Below are 24268 nucleotides of genomic sequence, written 5' to 3' on the forward strand. Positions count from 1 at the left end.
CCAGCTGGTCGTGATGAATAATCTTTTCAAGGTACCATTGGTACCTGTTGGCTAGGATCTTGGTGAGTATTTTGGCATCCATGTTCATCAGAGATATTGGTCTGTAATTCTCCTTTTTGATGAGGTCTTTGGTGCACGCTTTGGCAGCACATATACTACAATTTGATGGGGTTTTTGTCTGGTTTTGGGATCAGGGTAATGCTGGAATCACAGAATGAGTTTGGAAGTTTCCTTCCATTACTTTTTTTGAAACAGCTTCAGAAGAGTACTTACTAGGTGGTCTTTAAATGCTTGAGAAAATTCCCCTGGGAAGCATCTGGCACTGGACTTTGGTTTGTTGGGAGGTTTTTGATTACTGTTTCAATTTCCTTACTGGCATTGGTCTGTTCAGATTGTCTATTTCTTCCTGTTCCAGTCTTAGTAGTTTGTAAGTTTCCAGGAATGGATTCATTTTTTCCAGATTGCTGAATTGGTTTGCATATAGTTGCTGGTAATTTCTAACAGTTGCCTATGTTTCCTTGGTATTAGTTGACCTCTCCCCTTTCATTCATGATTTTATTAATTTGGTTCCTTTCTTTTGGGTAGTCTGGCCAGAGGTTTATTAATCTTATTAATTCTTTCAAAGAACCAGCTTCTACATTCATTGATCAGTTTTACTATTCTTATGGTTTCTGTTTCATTGATTTCTGCTCTAATATTTATTATTTTTCTTTCCCTGCTTGGTGTAGGCTTTAATTGCTGTTCTTTCTCCAGGTCCTTTAAGTATAGGGTTAGCTTGTGTTTGGGAGATTTTTATAATTTTTGAAAGAAGCTTGAATGGCCATGTATTTCTGTCTTAGGACCATCTTTGCTGTATCCCATAGGTTTTAAACCAGTGTGTTTTCATTATTATTAGTTTCAGTGAATTATCTGAGTTCTTGTTTAATTTCCTGGTTTACCCATTCATTCTTTCAGCAGGGTGCTCTTTAACCTCCAAGTGTTTTGAGTTCCTTCTAAATTTCTTCTTGTGATTGATGTCCAGTTTCAAAGTATTGTGGTCTGAAAATATGTGTGGAATAATCTCAGTCTTTTGGTATTGGTTTAGTCCTGATTTGTGACCCAGTATGTGATCTATTCTGGAGAAAGTTCCATGGGCACTGAAGAAGAAGAGCATTCTGTTGATTTAGGATGGAATGTTCTATATGAATCTGAGAAGTCCATCTGGTCCAAAGTGTCATTCAAAGCCCTTGTTTCTTCGTTGTTCTTCTGTATAGATGATCTGTCCATTGAGTGAGTGGGGTATTGAAGTCCCCTATTCTTACTGTATTATTATCAATGTGTATGTTTATTTTGGTTATTAATTGGTTTATATAATTGGCTGCTCCCACACTGGGGGCATAGGTATTTATAATTGTTAGATCTTCTTGTTGGATAGGCCCTTTAAGTATGATTTAGTGTCTCTCTATATCTATATTTTTGGTTAAAAATCTAGTTTATTAATACAAGGATTGCTATACCAGCTGTCTTTTGAAGTCCAGTAGTATGGCAAATGTTTCTCCAACCCCTCACTTTCAGTCTGGAGGTGACTTTAGGTCCCTTGTAGACAGCATATGGATGGTTCTTACTTTTTTATACAATCTGATACCCTGTGTCTTTTGTTTGGAGCATTTAGCCCATTTACATTCAGAATAACTATTGAAAGATATGAATTTAGTGACCTTGTATTGCCTGCCTATTACAGAAAAAGTCCCTGTTTCTGTAGACTGTCTCTGTTACTTTCTGGTCTGTGTTACTCTTGGGCTCTCTCTTTGCTTACAGAATCCCCCTTAATAGTTCTTGTAGGCCTGCCTTGGTGGTCACACGTTCTCTCAGTTTCTGTCTGTCCTGGAAACTCTCTATCTCTCAGTTCTGAATGACAGCCTTGCTGGATAAAGTATTCTTGCCTGCATGTTCTTCTCATTTAGTACTCTGAATATATCTTTCCAGCCCCTTCTGACTTGCCAGGTTTCTGTGGATAAGTCTGATGTCACTCTAATGTTCCTCCCTCTAAACATAAGGAACCTCCTCTTCCTAGCTGTTCTCAGGGTAGCTTTTTTTTCCTCTGTGATTTGGAAGCTTAACTATTATATTTCGGGGTGTTGATCTGTTTTTATTGATTTGGGGAGTGGTCCTCTCTGCTTCTTGTACGTGAATGCTTGTTTCTTTTCCAGTTTTGGGACGTTCTCAGCCATGACTTGCTCAAATGTTCCTTCTAGCCCTCTCTTTCTCAGTGCCCTCTTGGTACCAATAATTCTGACATTGGTTTGTTTCAAGGCATCATTAAATTCTCAAAGGCCTTCTTTATGGGCTATTAATTGTCTTTCTCTCTTTTCCTCACCTTTCTTCCTTTGCATCAATCTGTGCTCTAGATCACTTATTCTCTCCTCTGATTCATTGACCCTAGCAATTAGAGCATCCAACTTAGACTCCATCTCATTCATAGCATTTTTAAGTTCAGCCTAATTAGATCTCCTTTCCACCCTTAGAGATTCTGTATTGTTATTTATGGTTTTTTTTCAATCCTAGCTGTTAACTTTATTATTGCTATACTGAATTCCATCTCTGACATCTTACTTCTATTCATATTGATTAGCTCTGTGGCAGAGAGCAGTCTCTGGTTCTTTCCTTGTTGTGAATTCCTCCTTCTAGTCATTCTGTCCAGGATGAGTGAGTAAATGAATAGAGTCCAAAATATCAACCATGACCCAAGCAAAATGCACCCTAAGAAAAAAATCCAAAATTGTATGCCACGGCAGAAAAGAGAACAAAACCAAAATGAATCTAAATGATAAAAAAGGGTGGGGAAGGGCACCTGCATGGCTCAGATGGTTAAGCATCTGCCCTTGACTCAGGTCATGATCCCAGAGTCCTGGGATCCAGTCCCTCAGTTAGGAGCCTGAGTCTCCTTCTGCTTCGTTCTCTCTCTCTCTCTGTCTCTCATGAATAAATAAATAAAATTGCAAAATTTAAAAAAAAAATGGGGAAGAGAAACTCTAATCTCACAGGGTGGACAAAGCAGGTGCTTCACTTGTTCCTAATTGAAATTTGGTCTGTGGTTTCAAAGGCACTACATACATCCCAAAATTGCAAAGAAAGCAAAACTATATATATATACACATATAGATATATGTGTGTATACACACACACACACACACGTAAAATTGAATAGAGTAAAAGAAGGACTAGAATGAAGCATATATATATGTAGATGTGGCAAAATAAAAGTTAAAAAGTAACTTAAAAGTCTAAGTTAGCAAAATAAGAATTTAGTTGAAATAGCAAAATGCTTAAAAAAAAAAAAAAAAAGAAAGAAAATTTTGACTGAAGGACAAACAAGTCGTGAAGAAACACCTGGAGCTCAATTTACTATTTTCTACTGGCACTAGAGTTTTACAGTCTTGTGGGATCCATAAGCTTGTCATTCACCTGTACTTCCAGTCTGTCTTCTTGGGGGAGGAGCCTGCTGCGCTCATTCTCAGGTTTCTTTGCCTGGCAGTGTTGGCCCATCCCTTATCAGGAGGATGGGCTCAATGTAAGCTGGTTGTCTTTGTGGCTTCTGTTCCCTGGCAGTTTTCCATGCCTCTTGAGAGGGCCAGAACAAAAATGGCCATACCTGGATCTCCAGCCCAGAGTCGTAAGATCGCAGTCCTCCCTCTTCAATAAACCCCCTAGGTCAAATCATTTCCACTTAAGTGGGCACCAAAGTCTGTAGACTCCCATAGTTCACCCCCACTGCAACTCTCCCAGGGAGCGTTCCAAGGACCTGAGAGCCTCTGGGCTTTGTTTCTTTGCAACTGTGAGTGGTTGTGGGCTCGTGCGTACGCCCTGCTCTGCTGCTCTCAAGTCACTGTTGGGTGCCGCCTTATTGTCCTATCCAGGGCCACTGTTACCCTCCGAGCTATTGCCTAGTCATGGGCGCAGTCGTTTCATCCCTCTCGGGAATCATAAATGGCCTGCATTTTTTTTAGTCCTTTTCAGGTTCTCAGTCAAAGAGTTATCTCCCTGCTGGCCCTGCTTGCATTTTATGGCAACCAGAGATGAGAGTCTCTCCTGGGCTTGCTGACCATAACCAATTTCCCAGCTCAACTTCTTGGACTATCGGTTAAGGCATGCTGGTTCTTTCGGTGTCTTCTGGGATCCTGAGACTACAGTGACCCACCCAGAATTCTGTCCTTTTCATTCCCTGAGCCCCTTTTAGAAAGGGATGTCTCTCACTGGAGCAGATTTCTAAGGGTTCCAGTTTTGCACCCCAGTGTTGTATCATTTTCTAGTAGTCAGCTTATAGAGTCTCCCTCCCCCCTTCTGTTTATCTTCCAATATTTCGCTGCGGATTCACAACTCCGCACCTTAACCTTGCAAAAAGCAGTTGTTTTTCTGCTTGTAGAGTTCCAGATACATATATTTCCTTATATCTTAGGCTGAATTCGTGGGTGTTCAGAATGGGTTGATATATATCCAGCTAAATTTGGGGGACCAGATGAAATAAGGTCCTCTACTCTCCCGCCATCTTAAGAATACCCATTTTAAATTTAAACCAAAATTATTAAACTTGTCTCATTTATCAAAGTTGTGCCTTAATCATGTAATGTCATTAACTAAATATTTCTGAATTAGTTTTCCTAGGTTTTTTTCTTTTTTTAAGTATGGACATTTAAAACATTATGGTGAATGCTGAAAATATTTACAGGAACATTCATATTACATTTTACCTGTATAAGGCACAACAGGGCTCTTTGAAGAGACTTTATAATCTAATCTATTAATACCTTCCAAATACAGGAGAATATTATGCATTAGGGAGAAGTAAAGGCCTTTGTCAGTTCAGGCATATATTTACACCAGCAGATACAGAGCATATTGCTTCAGTTCTGCAATTTGAATCATAGCTCAAGAGGCACAAGAGTGAGACAAAACACTGACCAGTTCAGATATCAAAGAGCTGTTTTTCCCAGGGTATGAAATTCTAAACTAATTTGAGCTCAAAGAAAAAAAAGGAAAAAAAAATGAAACAAAGAAAAATCCAGATCCTCTCTTCATCTTTATCCCATCAGTGAGTAGATCTCTAATATCTATACACAAAAGGTCAAGTGGTAAGTGGACAAATTTTAGTTATGTTATTGGGCATAAGCAAACTGAAAGCACAGCATTAGAGAGAGGAGAATGAAACAAACAGAAAGCAGGAGTAAGCTTCTATTATCATTTGGGATTCATTCTTGGAGCCAAGAAGAGATATGCTGGGATTAAACCATCCACGAGGTGTCTTCCAGCAAAGCAGCTTTACCTGGCTGTCATCCAATCTGCTGGGCATCTCCAGAACTAATGAAAAATATCTTTATAGCTTTAAAATTGTAACTCTGCACTGATATAATGTACACATGTGTCCAAGATTTTATTTAACTCAATAGTAATAAAGGAACTAGTAAAATGTTAAACTGGCTTCTATAACCTGAATCTAAATAATGAGAAAACATTAGATAAATCCAAATAGAGGTACAATATACAACATTCCTGGCATATAATTTTTTAAGTGTTCAAATCATGAAATTCAAGGGAAGACCGAAGAACTCTTTCAGTTTAAAGGATACTAATAAGACAGGGCAACTAAATATGACATGTGGCTCTGAACTAAAGACATTATTAGGATCAATGCCGGAACATGGGTGGAGCTGAGGATTGTGGGTTACGTCCCAAGACAAGTATTCAGATTTAGATAGTTGGGGCGTGGCTGTCACGCAGGAGAATGTCATTACAGGACTAAAATATTGAGGGGTGATGGGATATCAGGTTGGTTATTTACTCTTAAGTGGTTCAGGAAAGAAATTTTGTACCGTACTTTAAAATTTTTTTAAGTTTATTATTGCTCCTCATTGGCCCTTATTGAATTTCCACCATAATAGTTTTATTGTCCCCTGATTATCCTTCCTAGTATTCGTTAATGCTATGATGGTGGCAAAATAGTGATTTTTCAACTCTATCATTCCTGTATACTAATTGGCATGCTACTGTAAGAAGTAACTTTTCTCACCTATTTTTATTAGTAGGGACTTGTGGATTCTTATTTTTCCAGTGAATCTAATCTTTTATTATTATTATTAATTTTGAAGCTCAGATTGTTCCAGATTTGGCTTCCATACAAAGAATGGGGGCTGGCTGCTTTTGTTTAAGCAGCTCCTTACTTCTAGAACCACAAAATGATTCAGGCTCCTCATATAAATACAGGTCTGCCCAATCTCTGGAGTTAGTCACTTCTCCAAGGAACCATGTTTCTTTTAGTAGACAAAGATATTTAAACCAGGACAACCACTATAATTTTTTTCTGTTGTAGAAACAATATTTTAACCATAATTAAAATTAGGATTTTAATGCATCTATTTAGCAGTATTCTGTATTCTCCATAGTATTCATCAAAAAAATGAGTGAATGCTGTTTACAACTAATTTTGTTTACTATTGATAGATGAGACCAAGAACAACTGGGAAGTATCAGCACTTTCTCGGGCTGCCCAGAAAGGATTTAATAAAGTCATAATAAAGCATCTGAAAAAGACAAAGAACATTTCATCAGTAAGAAATCCCTTGTATTTTCATTACCTTAATGCAGAGAATAGATTCTAATTCTTATGAAAAGTAAAAATGTTCATTTAAAATGTTAATTCTTATATGTAAATTATAGTATAGAAATAATTTCAGTATATTTTTAGCCATAAGAATAAGAAATACTCATTCATTGGTTTATTGTCTTGATCTTGTTTTCATATTTTCTTCACCTTCAGATGTGGTAATAAAAAGTAATGTGGATAATAAAAAGTAATATGCTTGATATTATGGATATATAAGAGTGATTCATTTACATATTAGATCTTAAATATATCATTTTATCCAGTTTAATTCATGTCAGCTTTTGTGGTTTTTTTGTGATGATTTCTTGAGATCAGGTTTTTTTGAGATGTGGCATATAATAGGAAAAAAAGAATAAAGAGAGAAAACAGTATAGAGAAAATAAGTATTTTAGGTATGAAATGAAAATGAAAATTTGAAAAACTTTTAATGTCTTGACTGATAATGCAAGCTCTAGGGTAAATTCTTTCCACTGCATAATCTTTGATAGCTTTTGATTGAGAGACTGCATGGAACTGGGAATAGCTGTATAAAATATTTAAATTATTTTAACACATATAAATAAGGCAAGATAAAATTACGTGAGCATATCTCAAGTTTTGCAAATTAAATTTCTTTACAGATACACAATCCCTTATTCTGTAGGAGAGTGGTTCTTGAAGTGAGGACCTCAGTGGGTTCCAGGGTACAAGGCCAAAACTATTTTTACTCAGTGACATTTGCACTGTGGTGTAATGGATAGGTAACACTGTCGGTTCCTTAGCACTTCATTAAATCTTGACCCTTGAACTCATGCCTTTTTAATGTTCTGTGATGAAACAGGAAGTATGCATAAAGCAGTCAATGGAATAGTGCAGTGTGACAGTTGTCTTTAGGGAAAAGTACTTTTTTTTTTTTTTTTAAAGATTTTATTTATTTATTTGTCAGAGTGAACACAGGCAGACAGAGTGGCAGGCAGAGGCAGATGGAGAAGCAGGCTCCCGCTGGGCAAGGAGCCAGATGTGGGACTCGATCCCAAGACACTGGGATCATGACCTGAGCTGAAGGCAGTGGCTTAACCAACTGAGCCACCCAGGGGTCCCAGGGAAAAGCGACTTTTTTGGTGCTTTGAGCTGTGAGCTCAAGTAGTCACTTACTTCATGAACACAGTTTTTACTTGAAAGAACAACTAACAAGACAAACTATGGCTATTCAGTATTTGGCAGAGATTTTTATCTAAAATAAATAGAGTGAGCCTGTCACTTCAGCGAAAACATTTGAGATTGTTTCCAATGATAAAATTCAAGCTTTTTAAACAAAAATTAAATTTTGGAAAACTTGAAACCATCACCATGAGCTTGACAGCTTCTCAGTACTTAAGATTTTTCTGAAGAGATTGGTGATATTAACAAATGTGATTTCTATTTTGCATATGTACTGAAATGTGTCAGCATTTGGAAGATTTGCATCACTGGAATAAACCAGTATTTTCAGATGACTCATATATTATGTTACCAAATCATGCATGGGTAAAAAAAATCTACTCAAAGTGTAACAAAGACCAGTGGATCTTAATGTAATAGACTATAAAAAAATTCATTGCTAAGGTTTCAGACCTTACCACTCGTTAGTTTTAGAATAACCCCAGTTATTTAAGAAGACTATTAAAATATTCTCCCTCTCCCCTCTTCCATGTTTGGCCCTAACATCACCATATTTGTTTTCTAGTGAGCCAGACAGAAAAGAGATAGGCACAAATGTGAAACAGTGTCACTTTCCTGGGTTTTTTTTTTTTTTTTTAAAGATTTTATTTATTTATCAGAGAGGGGGGGGGGAGAGTGCGAGCACAGACAGAATGGCAGGCAGAGGCAGAGGGAGAAGCAGGCTCCCCGCCGAGCAAGGAGCCTGATGTGGGACTCGATTCCAGGACGCCGGGATCATGACCTGAGCCGAAGGCAGCTGCTTAACCAACTGAGCCACCCAGGCGTCCCTTTCCTGGGGGTTTTTAAATTTTATTTGAAAAATATAGGTACTTGTCCTAAAAATATGTCCTTTGTTAACAGTGTAATGGGTTTCATATTTTTAAATATAATAATAATAAACAATGTCAAGGTTTTAATCTCTAATATGACAAATACTAATAAATATGACCCACTATAAATGAAAGTTCTTTGGGGATCCTCAGTATTTCTTAAGGGTGTAAACGGTCCTGCTGAAACTTTGAAACTGCTGGCTTTGTACATGGATATCTGACTGCAAAATAGGAAAATATGTGCTTCTTTCCATGAATTTGCAATAATATTAACAGTAGTATGTAGGATATAATGGGCCATTGAGAGACATTAATAATAGTGTCGTAAAATAGTTTATTTTTTCCTCTCATAATTCCCTTAATTTTTATCTCTGTTATCATCACATATATATCATTGTTCAAATTTGCAGAATGAAACACGATCCTTAGAAGAAATAAGGATTAGAGTAGTACAAATGCTTGGCTTTCTAGGAGGACAAATAAACAAAAATCTCCTAACAGGTAAACTTTGCTTTAAAATAAATTTGCCTCTGTTTGGGTATATTCTGGTATTTGCTCTTATATGTGATTTATATGTTTATATTTATATTTATATATTTTCAAATAAGATTACAAAGAATAGTATTCTGCCTAATGGAATGCTTTGACTATACCCATGCAGTCTGGATAATTCCCTACTAGTTGGGAAAATGTTCTAGCCTGATTTGTTAATAAGCACATTTTCTATTTTGAAACAGTATCTAAGTTGACACTTTTTAAAAGATTTTATTTATTTATTTGACAGACAGAGATCACAAGTAGGTAGAGAGGCAGGCAGAGAGAGAGAGGAGGAAGCAGGCTCCCCGCTGATCTTAGGACCCTAAGATCATGACCTGAGCTGAAGGCAGAGGCTTAACCCACTGAGCCACCCAGGCACCCCTAAGTTGACACTTCTTAAAAAATATTAGATGTGTCGGGAATTCAAAGTTCATCTTTTTTAAATATGATATTGTTATAGTATTTGGATATTTTTAGTGTTTTTGATTGGAATCAACATTTTAGATTAGTAAAAAATCATCTGTATTTTTAGTTTTTAAATTTCATATTAGATATACTCGTGACTTTTGGCTATTTAGGAAGTTAGAACCTATATAGGGAAAATATGTTTTGCAAAGGGGAGATTTTTAGTAAAAATACTGTTTATTTATCATAACACCTAAAATAATTCTTACTGAAAATGGAAATCAAGCATTCTAGACTGTTAAACGTGTTTAAAAATAATTTTACTTTAAATTGAAGTTAGAAATAGTTTGTCAGTGATTTCTAATGTTGTACTTACATGCCTGAGGTAAAAGGAAAAATAAATGACATACTTAAAACACTCTGCTTTTACTAATGAATTGTAGAGCAATTGGTATTAGAAAGATTTTGAATGAAAACATGCTCTTCCTGATTTTCTTTTTTTAACAGTTGCATCCTCAGATGAAATGATGAAGAAATGTGTGACATGGGACAGAGAAAAAAGACTCAGTTTTGCAGTACCATTTATAGAAATGAAGCCTGTCATTTATCTGGATGTGTTCTTGCCTCGGGTCACAGAACTAGCTCTTTCAGCTAGTAACAGACAAACTAAAGTACTTTTATTTTTCATTACATGTGATTTAGAATCTATGCTTATTAAGACCTGAATCTGTTAGGAAATAGATAATTTATTTTAGCAATCCAATATCATTAATTTTATATTTTCAATAATATGGTAATTAAATAATAATTCAGCTATTAGAAGTAGCAGTCACTGATAAAAAGGAAATATCTAATAGATAATAATGTGGCAAAACATTAATATATCATAAGACTGTTCATAATAGAAAATACAGTACAAAGGGCATTTAAAAGTGATTTCCAATCTGTGCATCATTATTTCCTTAACCTGGGAGAAACAAATAGTCACAAGTTTTTATGAAATTCATTTGTAAATTTCCAAGGTGCTTTAAAAATATATTTACTCAAAGTGATGGTTGAAAATGTGTTAACAAATGAGGCAAAGTTCTGTAGTTATGGCTGCAATGAAATATATTTCATTAAATGTACTACTATCAATTTGTCTAAATCTTTTAAGTTTCAATTTTTACCTCTTGGATACAGACTAAAGTGCACAGAGTGTTAATTTTACACAAGAAGTGATTAATATTTATATAAATTTATATAATTTGTATCTGTGAAAACTGAAAGTTTTTCTTTTTTTAAAAGGCTAAATTGAGTAACATTTCAAAATATTCTTCCCTTGTAAACTTGGAAACTTAAACTCTGTTAAACTCCTGGCTTATTTTAGGTTGCGGCTTGTGAGCTTCTACACAGCATGGTTATGTTTATGTTGGGAAAAGCCACTCAGATGCCTGAAGGTGGTCAGGGTTTCCCACCCATGTACCAGCTCTACAAGCGAACTTTTCCGGTGCTACTTCGACTTGCATGTGATGTAGATCAGGTAAGTGAAAGATTTTGCTTCAGACACAGTTGCAAAACTTAAAAAAAAAGTTGGGTCTAGTTCAGTGATCATCAGAGCTTGCTACAGGTTGGAATACTGTGGGGATCTTAAATACTGCTGCTTGGCTGGTACCCCTTCTGACTGATTTAATTCCTCAGGGATTTGACCTAGGGTTTGGGACTTTTAAAAGTTCTCCTGGCAATTTTTAATGTGCCACAGTTTGGGAATGAATCACTGATCTAGTTCACAGTTACTGATAGGATAGGCATCTAAAGCTGAATTGGCAGTCTCCCCTGATAGAAGGACTTGCAGGCTCAGGAAGTAAAGAAGAGATAAGTAACCATGTACAAGATTGGAAATGTTGACAAATGGGCTATTCCTGATGAATTTGTGGCAAATTCTTCATTGCTTCAATGAAGCAGAAAAAAGTAGAATTCTCAGTTTATTTGATGTAGCTAGGTTATCTCTGCTATTAGGGTGCACACACAAAAAAAGAAACACATAAAAGGAAATGAAAAATTCATTTGAAAATAGAGATGGAAAATAAAATCCAGCAAAATACTAAGATGTGCTGTGATTAAATAGGAATTTTATGTAAAACTGGAAATTTACCACAGAATAAGATTTCAGAAGCAGTGATTCTCTCCATAGAAGCCTAAGAGGTATTTGTCCTATTTAACTAGGTATAGTTTAATGTTATCTTTAATATGTTAGAAAATGTCTCCTGAATGCTAGAGCCAAATCATCATCAGGCATGAAACACTAATGCTGCCTTGTGCCTGGGCCAGGACAGAAGCCCAAGGTGAAAAGTGAGTTGGCCTGTTGAGGGGCTCCTCCAGTAACTAACCAGAGCAGTTACAGTATGGAGTGATTGCTTAGTATTACTTTGTGTGTATTAAGTTAATTATTTTTTTAAAAGAATTTATTTGTTTGTTTGACAGAGAAAAAGAGACCACAAGTAGGCAGAGAGGCATGCAGAGGGTTGGGGAAGCAGGCTCCCTGCTGAGCAGAGAGCCCGATACAGGGCTCAATCCCAGGACCCTGGGACCATGACCTGAGCCAAAGGTAGAGGCTTAACCCACTGAGACACCCAGGCGCCCCTATTTAATTAATTATTTGGAGTGGTTAGTATTTGGACCTCTCACAGGGCTGTGAGTTCCCTGCAGACAAGGACAATAGAAAGGAAGGAAAAGAGATTATTATTTTAAGTATAATTTTTTAATTAAACCTGGAAAGCCCAAAACTACCAACCACTAAACTTGGGAAATTAAGAAAGGAGAAATCTGATGAATTACAAAATTTTCATATATGAGTATTCTCATAAATACAAGAATACGTACGTAAATATTTTTTTCTTTCTTTTAGAGAGTGGGGAGGGATAGAAGGAGAGGAAAAGAGAGAATCTTAAGCAGGGTCCATCCCCTGCAAGGAGCCTGATGCTGGGCTTCAGTAATAACACTGAGACCAGGACCAGAGCCTAATTCAAGAGTCAGACACTCAACTAACCAAGCCACCCAGGCATCCCAGCATTCTCCTATATCTTTAATATTAGTATTGACCAATTGGAAAATATGTCTACAGCATCTCATTCATAGCAGCATCAAATACATATACAAAATGTCTATAGATAAATTTCAATATACCAGGCAGTGTATATTTTATGAATATAAAATGAGCATGCTTTGTACTTGAGATAGAAGAATCAATATTGAAAAAAATGTCAGCTTTTCCCTAATCATTCAGTAAGTTTGGTATCATTCCAGCAGAAAGCCCAGAACTAATTCATTTTAACCCAAAAAGTAATCTGAAAGAATAATTGCTTGAGCCTAACCAAGAAACTTTGAAAAGATAGAGTACTAAAGGAAGCCTTTCCTTAGCAGATGTTAAAATGAAGCCATGTTAATTATAACAGGTTGAACTAGGTACAGATAGATCAGTAGGATGATCTCAGAGCTGCCAAGTGGTACCATGTGTATACATAAAAATTGTATATATGGTAGAAGAGGCTTTCTTTTATTTTCTTTTTTTTTTTAAGATTTTTGTTTATTTATTTTGACAGAGAAAGATCACAAATAGACAGGCAGGCGGGGGGTGGGGGAAGCAGGCCCTGCTGAGCAGAGAGCCAGAGTGGGCTCAATCCTAGAACCCTGAGATATGACCTGAGCCCAAGGCAGAGGCTTAACCCTCTGAACCAACCACACACCCCTGGAAGAGGCTTTCTAAGTTAGAAATGGATCATTTAGTAAATCATACTAGGCCAGTTGGCCAACATGAGAAATTAGAGAAGGAAAAACAAACTATAACTATATTACAGAAAAATGTAATGAGTTAGAGTATGTCTGTCTGTGTGTATCTTTGAATTGGAATGGTCTTTCTCATTGATACAATATTTTACTTAACATACAAACACATGAAGCCAAGTGAATCTCCATCTCCTCACCCCTTTCCCAGTCTTATTCCCCTGGAAAAGCCACTTTCTCCTCTGCTGAAAGGTTGGTGAATGCCAGATCTTTGTAAAAATGTGTTTTTAGAAATGTGCATATGTTTTATTTATTAAAAGGATCATAGCATTCAAAAACTTTTACGTACAAAATGTGATTTCTGCTACTTAGATGGATTTTGTTATCATTACATAATAGACATCCTTCCATGTCTTTCCTAAAGTCTGCATAGAAAGGGAGATTTTCCTCCAAAATATAGAAGGCAGACATTTAGAAGGAGACATACCAATGTCTTGACAGTTTTGATTTTATAAGTATTTAAAATACTAAATGGCACAAAACCTACAATTTTTATATATACAATTTTATATATTATATATATATATATTATATAAAATTTAGGGAAATTTTTTGTAACATTCCACTGAAGATAAAAAGAACTTTTTATTTATTTGTTTGTTTGTTTGTTTGTTTGTTTATTTATTTATTTAACAGAGATCGCAAGTAGGCAGAGAGAGAGAAAGGGAAGCAGGCTTCCTGCTGAGCAAAGAGCCCGATGCTGGGCTTCATCCCAGGACCCTGGGATCACGACCTGAGCTGAAGGCAGAGACTTAATCCACTGAGCCATCCAGGCACCCCAATAAAAGAACATTTAACAGGCAAGTGGATAAAGAAAACAAATAGTTGGGGTGCCTTGGTGGTTCAGTGGGTTAAAGCCTCTGCCTTCGGCTCAGGTCATGGTCCCAGGGTCCTGGGATCGAGCCCCACATCGGGCTCTCTGCTCTGCAGGGAACCTGCCTCCTCCTCTCTCTCTCTCTCTCTCTGCCTACCTGTGATCTCTATCAAACAAATAAATAAAAAAATCTAAAAATAAAAAAAAAAACAAATAGTTTATAAATGAAGAGATATATATGGCCAATGAAAGATATTTTTAAATATTTAATCTTTTTAGTAAACAAGGAAATTCAGATGAAAATGATATTATTTACACTTTATTGTTAAATATTTTATCTTATTTTATTACAGTTTTTTTAAAGATTTTATATATTTACTTGACAGAGAGAGAGCACAAGCAGGGGGAGCAGCAGAGGGAGAGGGAGAAGCAGCCTCTCCGCTGACCAGGGAGCCTGATGTGGGGCTGGATCCCAGGACCCTGGGATCATGACCTAAGGCGAAGGCAGATGCTTAACTGGCTGAGCCACATGGGCACACCTGTTGTCAACAATTTTTAAAAAATTGATAGTGTTTAGTGTTGCCAAGCATGTAGGGAAAGGACCTTGGGAGTTGTGTTGGTGGGAATATGAATGGGCACAGGCTCTTTGTGAGCAGGACAAAAGGCTGGGTCACCTGCAGCTCTGGTCCAGTACTTTCATTTCCAGAGATGTGCTCAGAGCAGTGTATGTGACTTTTCAGTAATTTATCCCTGATAGTCAAAAATTCCTTTTTTTTTAACTTTTATTTTATTTTTTCAGTGATCCAAGATTCATTGTTTATGTACCACACCCAGTACTCCATGCAATACATGCCCTCCTTAATACCCACCACCAAGCTCACTCATCCCCCTACTCACCTCCCCTCCCCTCTAAAACCCTGAATTTGTTTCTCAGAGTCTACAGTCTCTCATGTTTCCTCTCCCTCTCCGATTTCCCCTAATTCACTATCCTTTCCTTCTCCTAATGACCTCCATGTTATTCCTTATGTTCAACAAGTAAGTGAAATCGTATGATAATTGACTTCCTCTCCTTGACTTCTTTCACCTAGCATTATACTCTGGTTTCTCTTCAGATCGCATTAATCTTTCACCTTTTACCTGCATTCCTAATAATAGGATTGGGGCAACTGGATCATGGTATATCTATATATGAGATATACCAGGCAGTTAATAAAATATTGATACAGCTTATGTATTTATATGAAAATATTCAAAAGTAGGAGGAAAAGTGGTTACGAAAATGTGTATTTATTTTTACACATGCGTATATGTATATTTAAATGTGTGTAAATAAAACATTTTGAAAGTTACAGTGATTTTGAATGTTCACAATGGTTACCTTTGGGATGTAGGACTGCAGATGGATAGTTTTTTACATTTTCTATAATTTCTGTAAGGTGTGTATATATATATGTATACATTTGTGTGTATGCTTGTGTGTTATATGTATATAATTTACGTACAGTGGATAAGAGAGTATAATTCTTTTGGGAAAAAAAAGTGATGCTTTAAGACCAGGTTAGACTTCCACACTGAAAGGTAAGAACTTTTACTTTGATTAATCTTAAGGTTAGAAAGATACACTCTTTTCAGGGAAAATATCCAAGGGCAAGAGGACTGTGTTGTTTAGTCTGAGTCATTTTACATGGTTTTGACATGATGTATATACCAAAGTGCTTCATTCTTGAGCTCGGTATCAGTGGGGAGATAAAACTCCCCTGGATTTCTTGGTGTTACTATAGGAGCCTTAGCCTTGTGAGACACAGAAATGTTTAAGATACAAAGTTTGCCTTCATTTCTGTCATAAACATTTTACCTTTCATATAAAATGAGGAATAGATGTATAATCAATTTTTTTAGGTAATTGCTGTGATCCAAAAGGATAAGACTTCTTTTATCTCCCCATGAGATCGCATGGTCACACCAGACTAGGCCAGTAGGTTGAGTTCCCAAGGTTCCAGGAATATAAGTACTATCTCCCTGGGTATTTCCTTTCATAGGAGAGGAGTCCAGGCCTGGCAGACATCTAGAATTGTAAAAGCCAGAGACCCACAAGGCTTTCTGCTCCTGGTGAAACTTTATTTACATTCTAGAAGGTTGGAGTGAGAACCCAAGATCTTTTCCATCCTAGCTCCAAGTAGTAAAGATTTTACTCCCCCCCCCCCCCCCGTTTGTTTTTTTTTTGGCAGCATGAGAGAGTTGTCTTTGTTCTGTGTCTCCTCTTCTGTGATATGGGTTTTAAAGTTTGTGTACATGGGGTGTTGATCTGGCTTTGGTTTTGTCATCAAATGAGTGTGAATCATGCTATAGGGAACCACATGGTCATTATATGCCTTTATCTTTTTTATTTTTTGAGAGAGGGAGAGAGAACAGGGTAGGGGGAATGGCGCAGAAGGAGAGTGAGAGAGAGAATCTCAAGCAGGCTTCATGCTAGGCATGACTCATGGCTCAGTCTCGCGAACCTGAGATCATGACCTCAGCTGATACCAAGAGTCAGATGCTTAATGGATTGAGCCACCCAGGCACCCTGGTCACTGTTTGCTTTTTAGCTGAATAATGATAATGTCTCTGATCCTGAATACCTCATATGCATGTTTAGTATCAAATTAATGAAACAAATAATTTAAAAAAAAACAATATCTGCTTCCATGTTAGAAGAACAATAAATTTTCAATATGTGTATTTTTCTCTGCTGGACTCTTAGGAGGAAGAGCTAGAAACTAGAAAGAACATGTTCATCATTGAATTTTAACTAGGAAAGGAAACTAATGAAACCATTGTAGTATTATCACTTAATTTTTCCTGTTATTTAAACAGAACTCTTTCCAATATTAGGTTACTTTAACATAAAGAAAATAAACTCTAATGGTATTGTTCTTCAGGTGACAAGGCAACTATACGAGCCCCTAGTTATGCAGCTGATTCACTGGTTCACAAGCAATAAGAAATTTGAAAGTCAGGATACTGTCGCCTTACTAGAAACGATATTGGTGAGTAATGGTTGATTCTTTTCTTATTATTCGCATCAGCTAGTTATGTTTGATTTATATTTAGAACTTTAAAAAGCATTACCTGTCAAGATATCTTTTGTTTTAGAGAATTTGTGAAATGACATTTTAACTGACAGGATGCCATAGTTATTTATTGAAGTGCTGCTTTTAAATATCTGCAAGCAGTGTGCACATTTTTTAAAAAAATTTATTTATTTGAGAGAGGGAGAGCACAAATGGGGGAAGGGGCAGAGGAGAGAATCCTCAAGCAGACTCCCTGCTGAGTGCAAAGCCTGACATGGGGCTCAATCCCAGGACCCATGAGATCATGACCTGAGCCAAAACCAAGAGTTAGATGCTCAGCCAACTAAGCCACCCAGGTGCCCCTGCACAGTTTTGTTGTCGTTATTGTTATTTTGTCCTCTTTTTTGGGAAAGTGGTTATAAATTGACAAAATTTATCTACATGAAGGCTGTGTGTGTGTGTGTAGAGTAGGAGTGAATAAGAATGTGCTTGGACTTTGCTTCAGTTACAGTATCCTCTTTAAAAAAAAATAACCCATAGTAGAGTAATTAAGAGTAAAAAGAATTTTTTGAGCTTATTCAATTTTCTCTTGCATTCAGATTTGACAACTAAAGAGCCCTAGAAAGAGTATCTATGTCTGAACTAGAGGGTATTGTGCTGAGCAAAATATGTCAATCAGAGGAAGACAATTATCATATGATCTCTCTGATAATGAGAGGCCAGGTGGAGGCGTTCTGGGGGGAAGGGAGGGAGAAATGAAACAAGGTGGGTGGGACTAGGGAGGGAGACAAGCCAGAAGAGACTCTTAGTCTCAGGAAACATACTGAGGATTGCTGGATAGGGGGCTGGAATAGGGTGGCTGGATTACAGACATTGGGGAGGGTTTGTGCTACGGTGAGTGCTGTGAATTGTGTAAGACTGATGATTCACAGACCGGGGCAAATAATACATTATATGTTTAAAAAAAAAAAAAGTATTCATTTCTGTAGAACTACCCTGGGACTATAGAGTTAGAATCCTGAGACTGTAGATGTAGAATCATTAAGATTTGATCACTCATTCATTGAGGACAGAAGCAGGGAAGTCACCTAAAGCCTTAGTGTCTTTTGACACTGATTTTATTGTAATTGTCTGAGTTTTTGCAAATGAGTTTACGTTTGATTCCTTTAAATGTCATCTTTGATTTTACCTGTTTTTTTCCTGTAATTTGGTTTTGTCATATATTGACTTTGAAATCAGAAGCTCCAGTTAAATGCATAGCAACTTTGTCCAAAAAGTTATTGTAAACTGATTCCAATTTGAATGTGTGTGTCACTTTCTGTGAACTCTGAGAGGAGCCAGAGGAAATAGGAAATTTGACACTGGGCATCTGTACAGAGGAAATAAAGGCAGAAGGTGTTTGGTGTGTTTGTGAGGATTTCACCTGTTGTGTTTTGCTTGCATGGGAGCTTATTGAGAGGCGGGCTGGGGAGACATGCCAGGCAGAGCAGCAGAACATTGCATGTAGGACAACTACAATGCTGCAGGTTGTCCAAGACAGTCCTAATTATACTGGTTGTGTGTGTAATGATAATAGCACACTTTTCACTCTCAGAGTTACACTAGTTGGATGTCATGTTGTGGGCAGTGGGAGTTACTGAACATTTTAAATTAGGATGGTGACATGGTATCTATGGTTTAATTCCCTGCAGTGTTTACCAATAAGTCCTGCCTGTAATACATTTAATTAAATTTAACTTATGGTTTATTTGCATTCAGATGGATTTATTCTAATGTTTCTATTTTAGCTGTTTTTGTTCCCTCTTGATCCTTGGAGGGAGCTTAAGGAAGGGTTTCAGAAAGAAATCAGATAAGATCATGATAATGTAAAGTGAGATAGCTGAAAGGAGGAAATATGAAGTTGGTATAGTGCTGGAGTGAAAGCATGTCTGTTACGTTTCTCAGTAGGAATTGCTAATCCCCTAATGTCAGCACATGCATTATTTATCATTGTTCTGAGAAGCAATAAATATTACCTCTTTACATTTCTACAGTTAATTGCTTCTTGAATTCTAATTAGCACTATAATCAAAGATTTTGCATGTAGTGAATAACTGGGGATGTTAGGTAGAAGAACTCCCTTATTTCAGTGTTCAGTATAGTTTTTCAAGTTAAAACTTTCCTATACAGATCTAAGAGGGAATTATGCCTAGAAAGAAAAAAAAGACATTCAAATTTCCTTGTTTGAATGTTTTTTTCAGGTATTTAAAGATGGCGCCTTTAGGAGACAGCTTTTATAGAAACTGATATTTTCAGAACCACATTTCCATATGATTTTACTTTATATAGCATTACAGTTTTCTTGGAACCTAGAAGGATTTTTTTTCTTTAACTTCAACTGAGCATCCCAAATTCTTTTATGAGGTAAAATCATCAACAGAAACTTTTAGGAGGGGCGCCTGTGTGGCTCAGTGGGTTAAGCCTCTGCTTTTGGCTCAGGTCATGATCTCAGGGTCCTGGGATCAAGCCCTGCATCAGACTCTCTGCTCAGCAGGGAGCCTGTTTCCCCCTCCCCCTCTGCCGGCCTCTTACCTGCTTGTGATCTCTATCTAGCTCTCTCTGTCAAATAGATAAATAAAATCTTAAAAAAAAAAAAAAGAAAGAAAGAAAGAAACTTTTAGGATGTAGCCATTGCATTTCTTCAGGGAAAGGAGAGACTATTTTGTTGCTACATAATTAAAATATTCTCTCTTTTTTGCATGGGTTTTTCAGTTTCTTATTTTTTTTTGTTTTGTTTTAAAGATATTTATTTATTTATGTGTTTATTTGACAGAGAGGGAGAGAGGGAGCAAGCACAAATAGGAGGAGTGGCAGGCAGGGGAGAAGCAAGCTCCCCACTGAGCAAGGAACCCAATGTGGGGCTTGATTCCAGGATCCTGGGATCATAACCCAAGCTGAAAGCAGCTGCTCAACCTACTGAGCCACCTAGGTGCCCTGTTTCCTAGTTTTCTTTTTTTCTTTTTTTTTTTTTAGTTTTTTCATTATGTCAAAAGGGCATAGTTATTAGAGTTTAGATTCTAAACAATCTGATTGGTTTTACTAGTACTTTTTTTTTATTGAATAATGCTCTAAATTAATTTTCACAATATGCTATAGTTATACTCAGAGAAGACCAGGGTATTCAGTTGTCATCTTATGTTTCATTTTAGGATGGAATTGTAGACCCTGTTGACAGTACTTTAAGAGATTTTTGTGGTCGGTGTATTCGCGAATTCCTCAAGTGGTCCATTAAGCAGACAACACCACAGCAGCAGGAAAAAAGTCCAGTAAATACCAAATCGCTTTTCAAACGACTGTACAGCTTTGCACTTCACCCCAATGCTTTCAAGAGGCTAGGGGCATCACTTGCCTTTAATAATATCTATAGAGATTTCAGGTAAGTAAGCCATATGACAGGAAAGAATATAAAATAAGTTATTGAAATTTTTAGTAGTAATTGTGAAAAGTGACTGCTCTTTATGTATCTGTATTCCTATATCAGGTATATAATTAACTATTATGTGTCAGATGCTGTTCTGGGGATTAAAAAATGAGTTAACATGCAGTTCACATTCAGGAAGCTCAGAAACTACTGAGAAATGCATACAAACTAATACCATAGCAGTCTTAAAAATGCAACAGAAGACATAATTTTGGATTACAGAAGAGGTGGATCTAATCCATCTTGAGTAGGTTAAAGAAATCTTCCTGTAGCATTTATTCTTAGATGAAGCTTAAAAGATTAATCAGCCAAAGTATTTCAGATCAAAGGGTTAAGGTACTAATAAAAAAATAGGATGTTATATAAGGAAATGAAGACATTTTTCTTGACTGTGGAGTTGGAAGTTTGGAAGGGAGCATAGTGAGACTGGACAGGAGCCTTTGTAGAGGTTACTTCTAGTGATAACAAGTCCCTGGAGTTTTGGGAGAAGAAAGCTGCATGCTTAAATTTCCTCCTAAAATCCATCTGCCTATAGCTGTATGGAGAATAGATCTGAGTGATAGAAGACAGGTTGAGGAAATCAGTGAAGGAGCTGTTTCAGAAGTAAAAAAAAAAAAAAAAATCATTAGTCCCTAACCTAAGGTTGTAGTAGTGTTCATTCATTTATTGTTACTTATTAAGAATACTATGTGATAGGCTCTGTGCCAAATCCTGGTGATAAAAAGATATAGCCATTCATGAAGGTTGCATATTTAAAAAGATAATAATTAATTACATAGGTAATTGTAAAACTTATTACTGAAATCAGTTTTTTTAAGTATTAGTAGATGATTACAAGTAATTTTATAATGAAGAACCTGACTTTGTTTGGTCCAGATAGTTTTTCTCTGGAAATGGCTGTTACGATAAAGTTGAGGAAAGCAATTATAAAAATAAGATAGGTGATCGAGAAAAAGAGAGAGGTGATGGATGGATGGATAGGAAACTGTGTATTTGTGTGTGTATACATGTGCACATTTATGTGAAAGTTGACTAGAGTTTGAAACTAGTATGTTTTTTTAAGCTTTTTAAACTGTGAAACAATGTACAGAGGAGTGTTTAAAACATATGTATGAATCTGTCATTATTTCAGATGACACAGTATTATATGTACAAAACCCTAGAGACTTCACCAAAAAACTATTAGAACTAGTTCAATAAAGTTGTAGGACACAAAATCAATATAAACAAATCTATTGTATTTCTATACTTCTAACCAATTATCAGGACATTAAATTAAAAAAACAATCCCATTTATAATTGCATCAAAAAGAATAAAATACCTAGGAATAAATTTAACCAGGGAGGTGAAAAATCCATACATTAAAAACCACAAGACATTGTTGAAAGCAACTGAAGAAGACACAAATCAGTGGAAAGATATACCATGCTCATGGATTGGAAGGATTTATATTGTTAAAATGCCAATCCTCCCCAAAGCCATGAACATATTCAGTGCAATTCCTATCAAAATTTTAATGACATTTTTCACAGAAACCAAACAATCCTAAAATTTGTGAAACTAAAAATACATCAAAAAGCCAAAGCAATCTTGAGAATGAAGAACAAAGTTGGAGTCATCATGCTCCCCAGTTTTAAACTATACTACGAATGCTGTAGTAATCAAAACAGCATGGTATTGGCATAAAACAGGTCAGTGGAACAAAATAGAGAGCCTAGAAATAAACCTCTGCAAACATGGCCAATTAATTTTTGACCCTGGGGCCAAGAATAAACAGTAGGAAAAAGACAATCTCTTTACTACCTGTTGATGTTAGAAAAACTGGACAGCCACATGCAAAAGAATGAAACTAGACTAGTATCTTGTACCATACACAAATTAACTCAAAATGAATTAAAGATTTGAATATAAGACCTGAAACTATAAAATTCCTGGAAGAAAACATAGGTGGTAAGGTGTTTGACATCAGTTTTGGCAATGATGTTTTGGTTCTAACTCCAAAAGCAAAGGCAGCAAAAGCAAAAATAAGTTATCTGGGACTGTGTCAACTAAAGGCTCCTGCATGGCATAGGAAACCATCAATAAAATGAAAAGGTGACAAAAGATGATCAGTATCACTAGTCATCAGGGAAATGCAAATCAAAACCACAGTGAGATATAACCTCATGCCTGTTAGAATGGCTACTATGAAAAAGATAAGAAATATTGAATGTTGGCAGGGATGTAGAAAAAGGGGAATCCTTGTGTACTGCTGATAGGAATGTACTGCTGATAAATTGCCACAGCTAGTATGGAAAATATGGAGGTTTCTCACTAATTTAAAATAAAAGTACCATATGATCAAGCAATTCCACTTTTAGGTATTTATCCAAAAGAAGTGAAACATTCAGAAAGATACATGTACCCCTATGATTATTGCAGCATTATTTAAAATTGCCAAGATATGGAAAGTGTACATCAGTGGATGAATGGATAAAGGAAATGTGGTATATGTATACAATGCAGTATTACTCAGCCATAAAAAAAAGAATGAAATCATGCCATTATGAAAAAAATAGATGGACCTTGACGGCATTGTGTTAGGTAAAATAAGTCAAAGAAAGACAAATACCTATGGTCTTATTTGTGAAATCTTTAAAAAATAAATAAATAAAAAGGTAAATTCATAGATAGAATAGATTGGTGGTTGCCAGAGGCTGGGAAGAGGGATAGGCAAAATGGGTCAAAAGGTACAAATTTCCAGTTATGAAATAAATAATTGTAGGGTTGTACAGACATGCCTCATTTTATTGTGCTTTTTTTTTTTTTTTAAGATTGGGTTGGGGGCAGAGGGAGAAGCAGACTTCCCACTGAGCAAGGAGCCTGATGTGGGACTTGATCGAAGGCCTCGATCCCAGGATTCTGGGATCATGACTTGAGCTGAAGGCAGATGCTTAACTGACTGAGCCACCCAGGCGCCCCTTATTGTGCCTGTCTTTATTGCTCTTCACCGATACTGCATTTTTTACTTACTGACTTTGAGTAGGTCTGTTGGCACTACTTTTGAAACATTTACTCACTTTGTATCTCTAAGTCATGTTTTGATAATTCTTACATTATTTCAAACTTTTTCATTATTCCTGTATCTGGCATAGTGATCTCTGATGGTGATCTTTTTTTTTTGTTAAGATTTTATTTATTTGACAGAGAGACACAGTGAGAGAGGGCTCACAAGCAGCAGGAGTGGGAGAGGGAGAGGTAGGCTTCCTGCTGAGTAGGGAGCCCAATGCATGGCTCAGTTCCAGAACCCTGGAATCATGACCTGCGCCGAAGGTAGATGCTTAACAGCTGAGCCACCCAGGACCCCCTCTGATGCTGATCTTTGATGTTAACTATTGTAATTGTTTTGGGGTGCCATGATCCGCTCCCATATAAGACAGTGAACTTAATTGATAAATGTTGTTTGTGTTTGAGTGTCCACCGACTGGCTCTTCACCTGTCTCCCTCTCCTCCGGCTCCTGAGACACACCAATGTTGAAATTAGGCCAACT

General features: G+C 36.6%; 1 protein-coding gene across 5 annotated transcripts in view; it reads left to right on the top strand.

Moving 5' to 3' along the window:
• The window catches only part of PRKDC (protein kinase, DNA-activated, catalytic subunit), a 250709-nt gene that overhangs the window by 37150 nt on the left and 189291 nt on the right, over positions 1 to 24268 (top strand). For all 5 annotated transcript variants that reach the window (XR_009351780.1, XR_009351781.1, XM_059166490.1 and 2 more), the window contains exons 22-27: positions 6475 to 6581; positions 9057 to 9147; positions 10096 to 10259; positions 10958 to 11110; positions 17146 to 17253; positions 20466 to 20692. Coding sequence is in view for 3 of the 5 variants with exons in the window: in XM_059166490.1 (XP_059022473.1) it covers positions 6475 to 6581; positions 9057 to 9147; positions 10096 to 10259; positions 10958 to 11110; positions 17146 to 17253; positions 20466 to 20692 (850 nt within the window). In the remaining 2 variants the exon portion in view is untranslated. The remainder of the gene's footprint in view (positions 1 to 6474; positions 6582 to 9056; positions 9148 to 10095; positions 10260 to 10957; positions 11111 to 17145; positions 17254 to 20465; positions 20693 to 24268) is intronic.

The sequence above is a fragment of the Mustela lutreola genome, chromosome 3 (genome assembly GCF_030435805.1).
Source record: "Mustela lutreola isolate mMusLut2 chromosome 3, mMusLut2.pri, whole genome shotgun sequence".
Lineage (NCBI taxonomy): Eukaryota > Metazoa > Chordata > Mammalia > Carnivora > Mustelidae > Mustela > Mustela lutreola.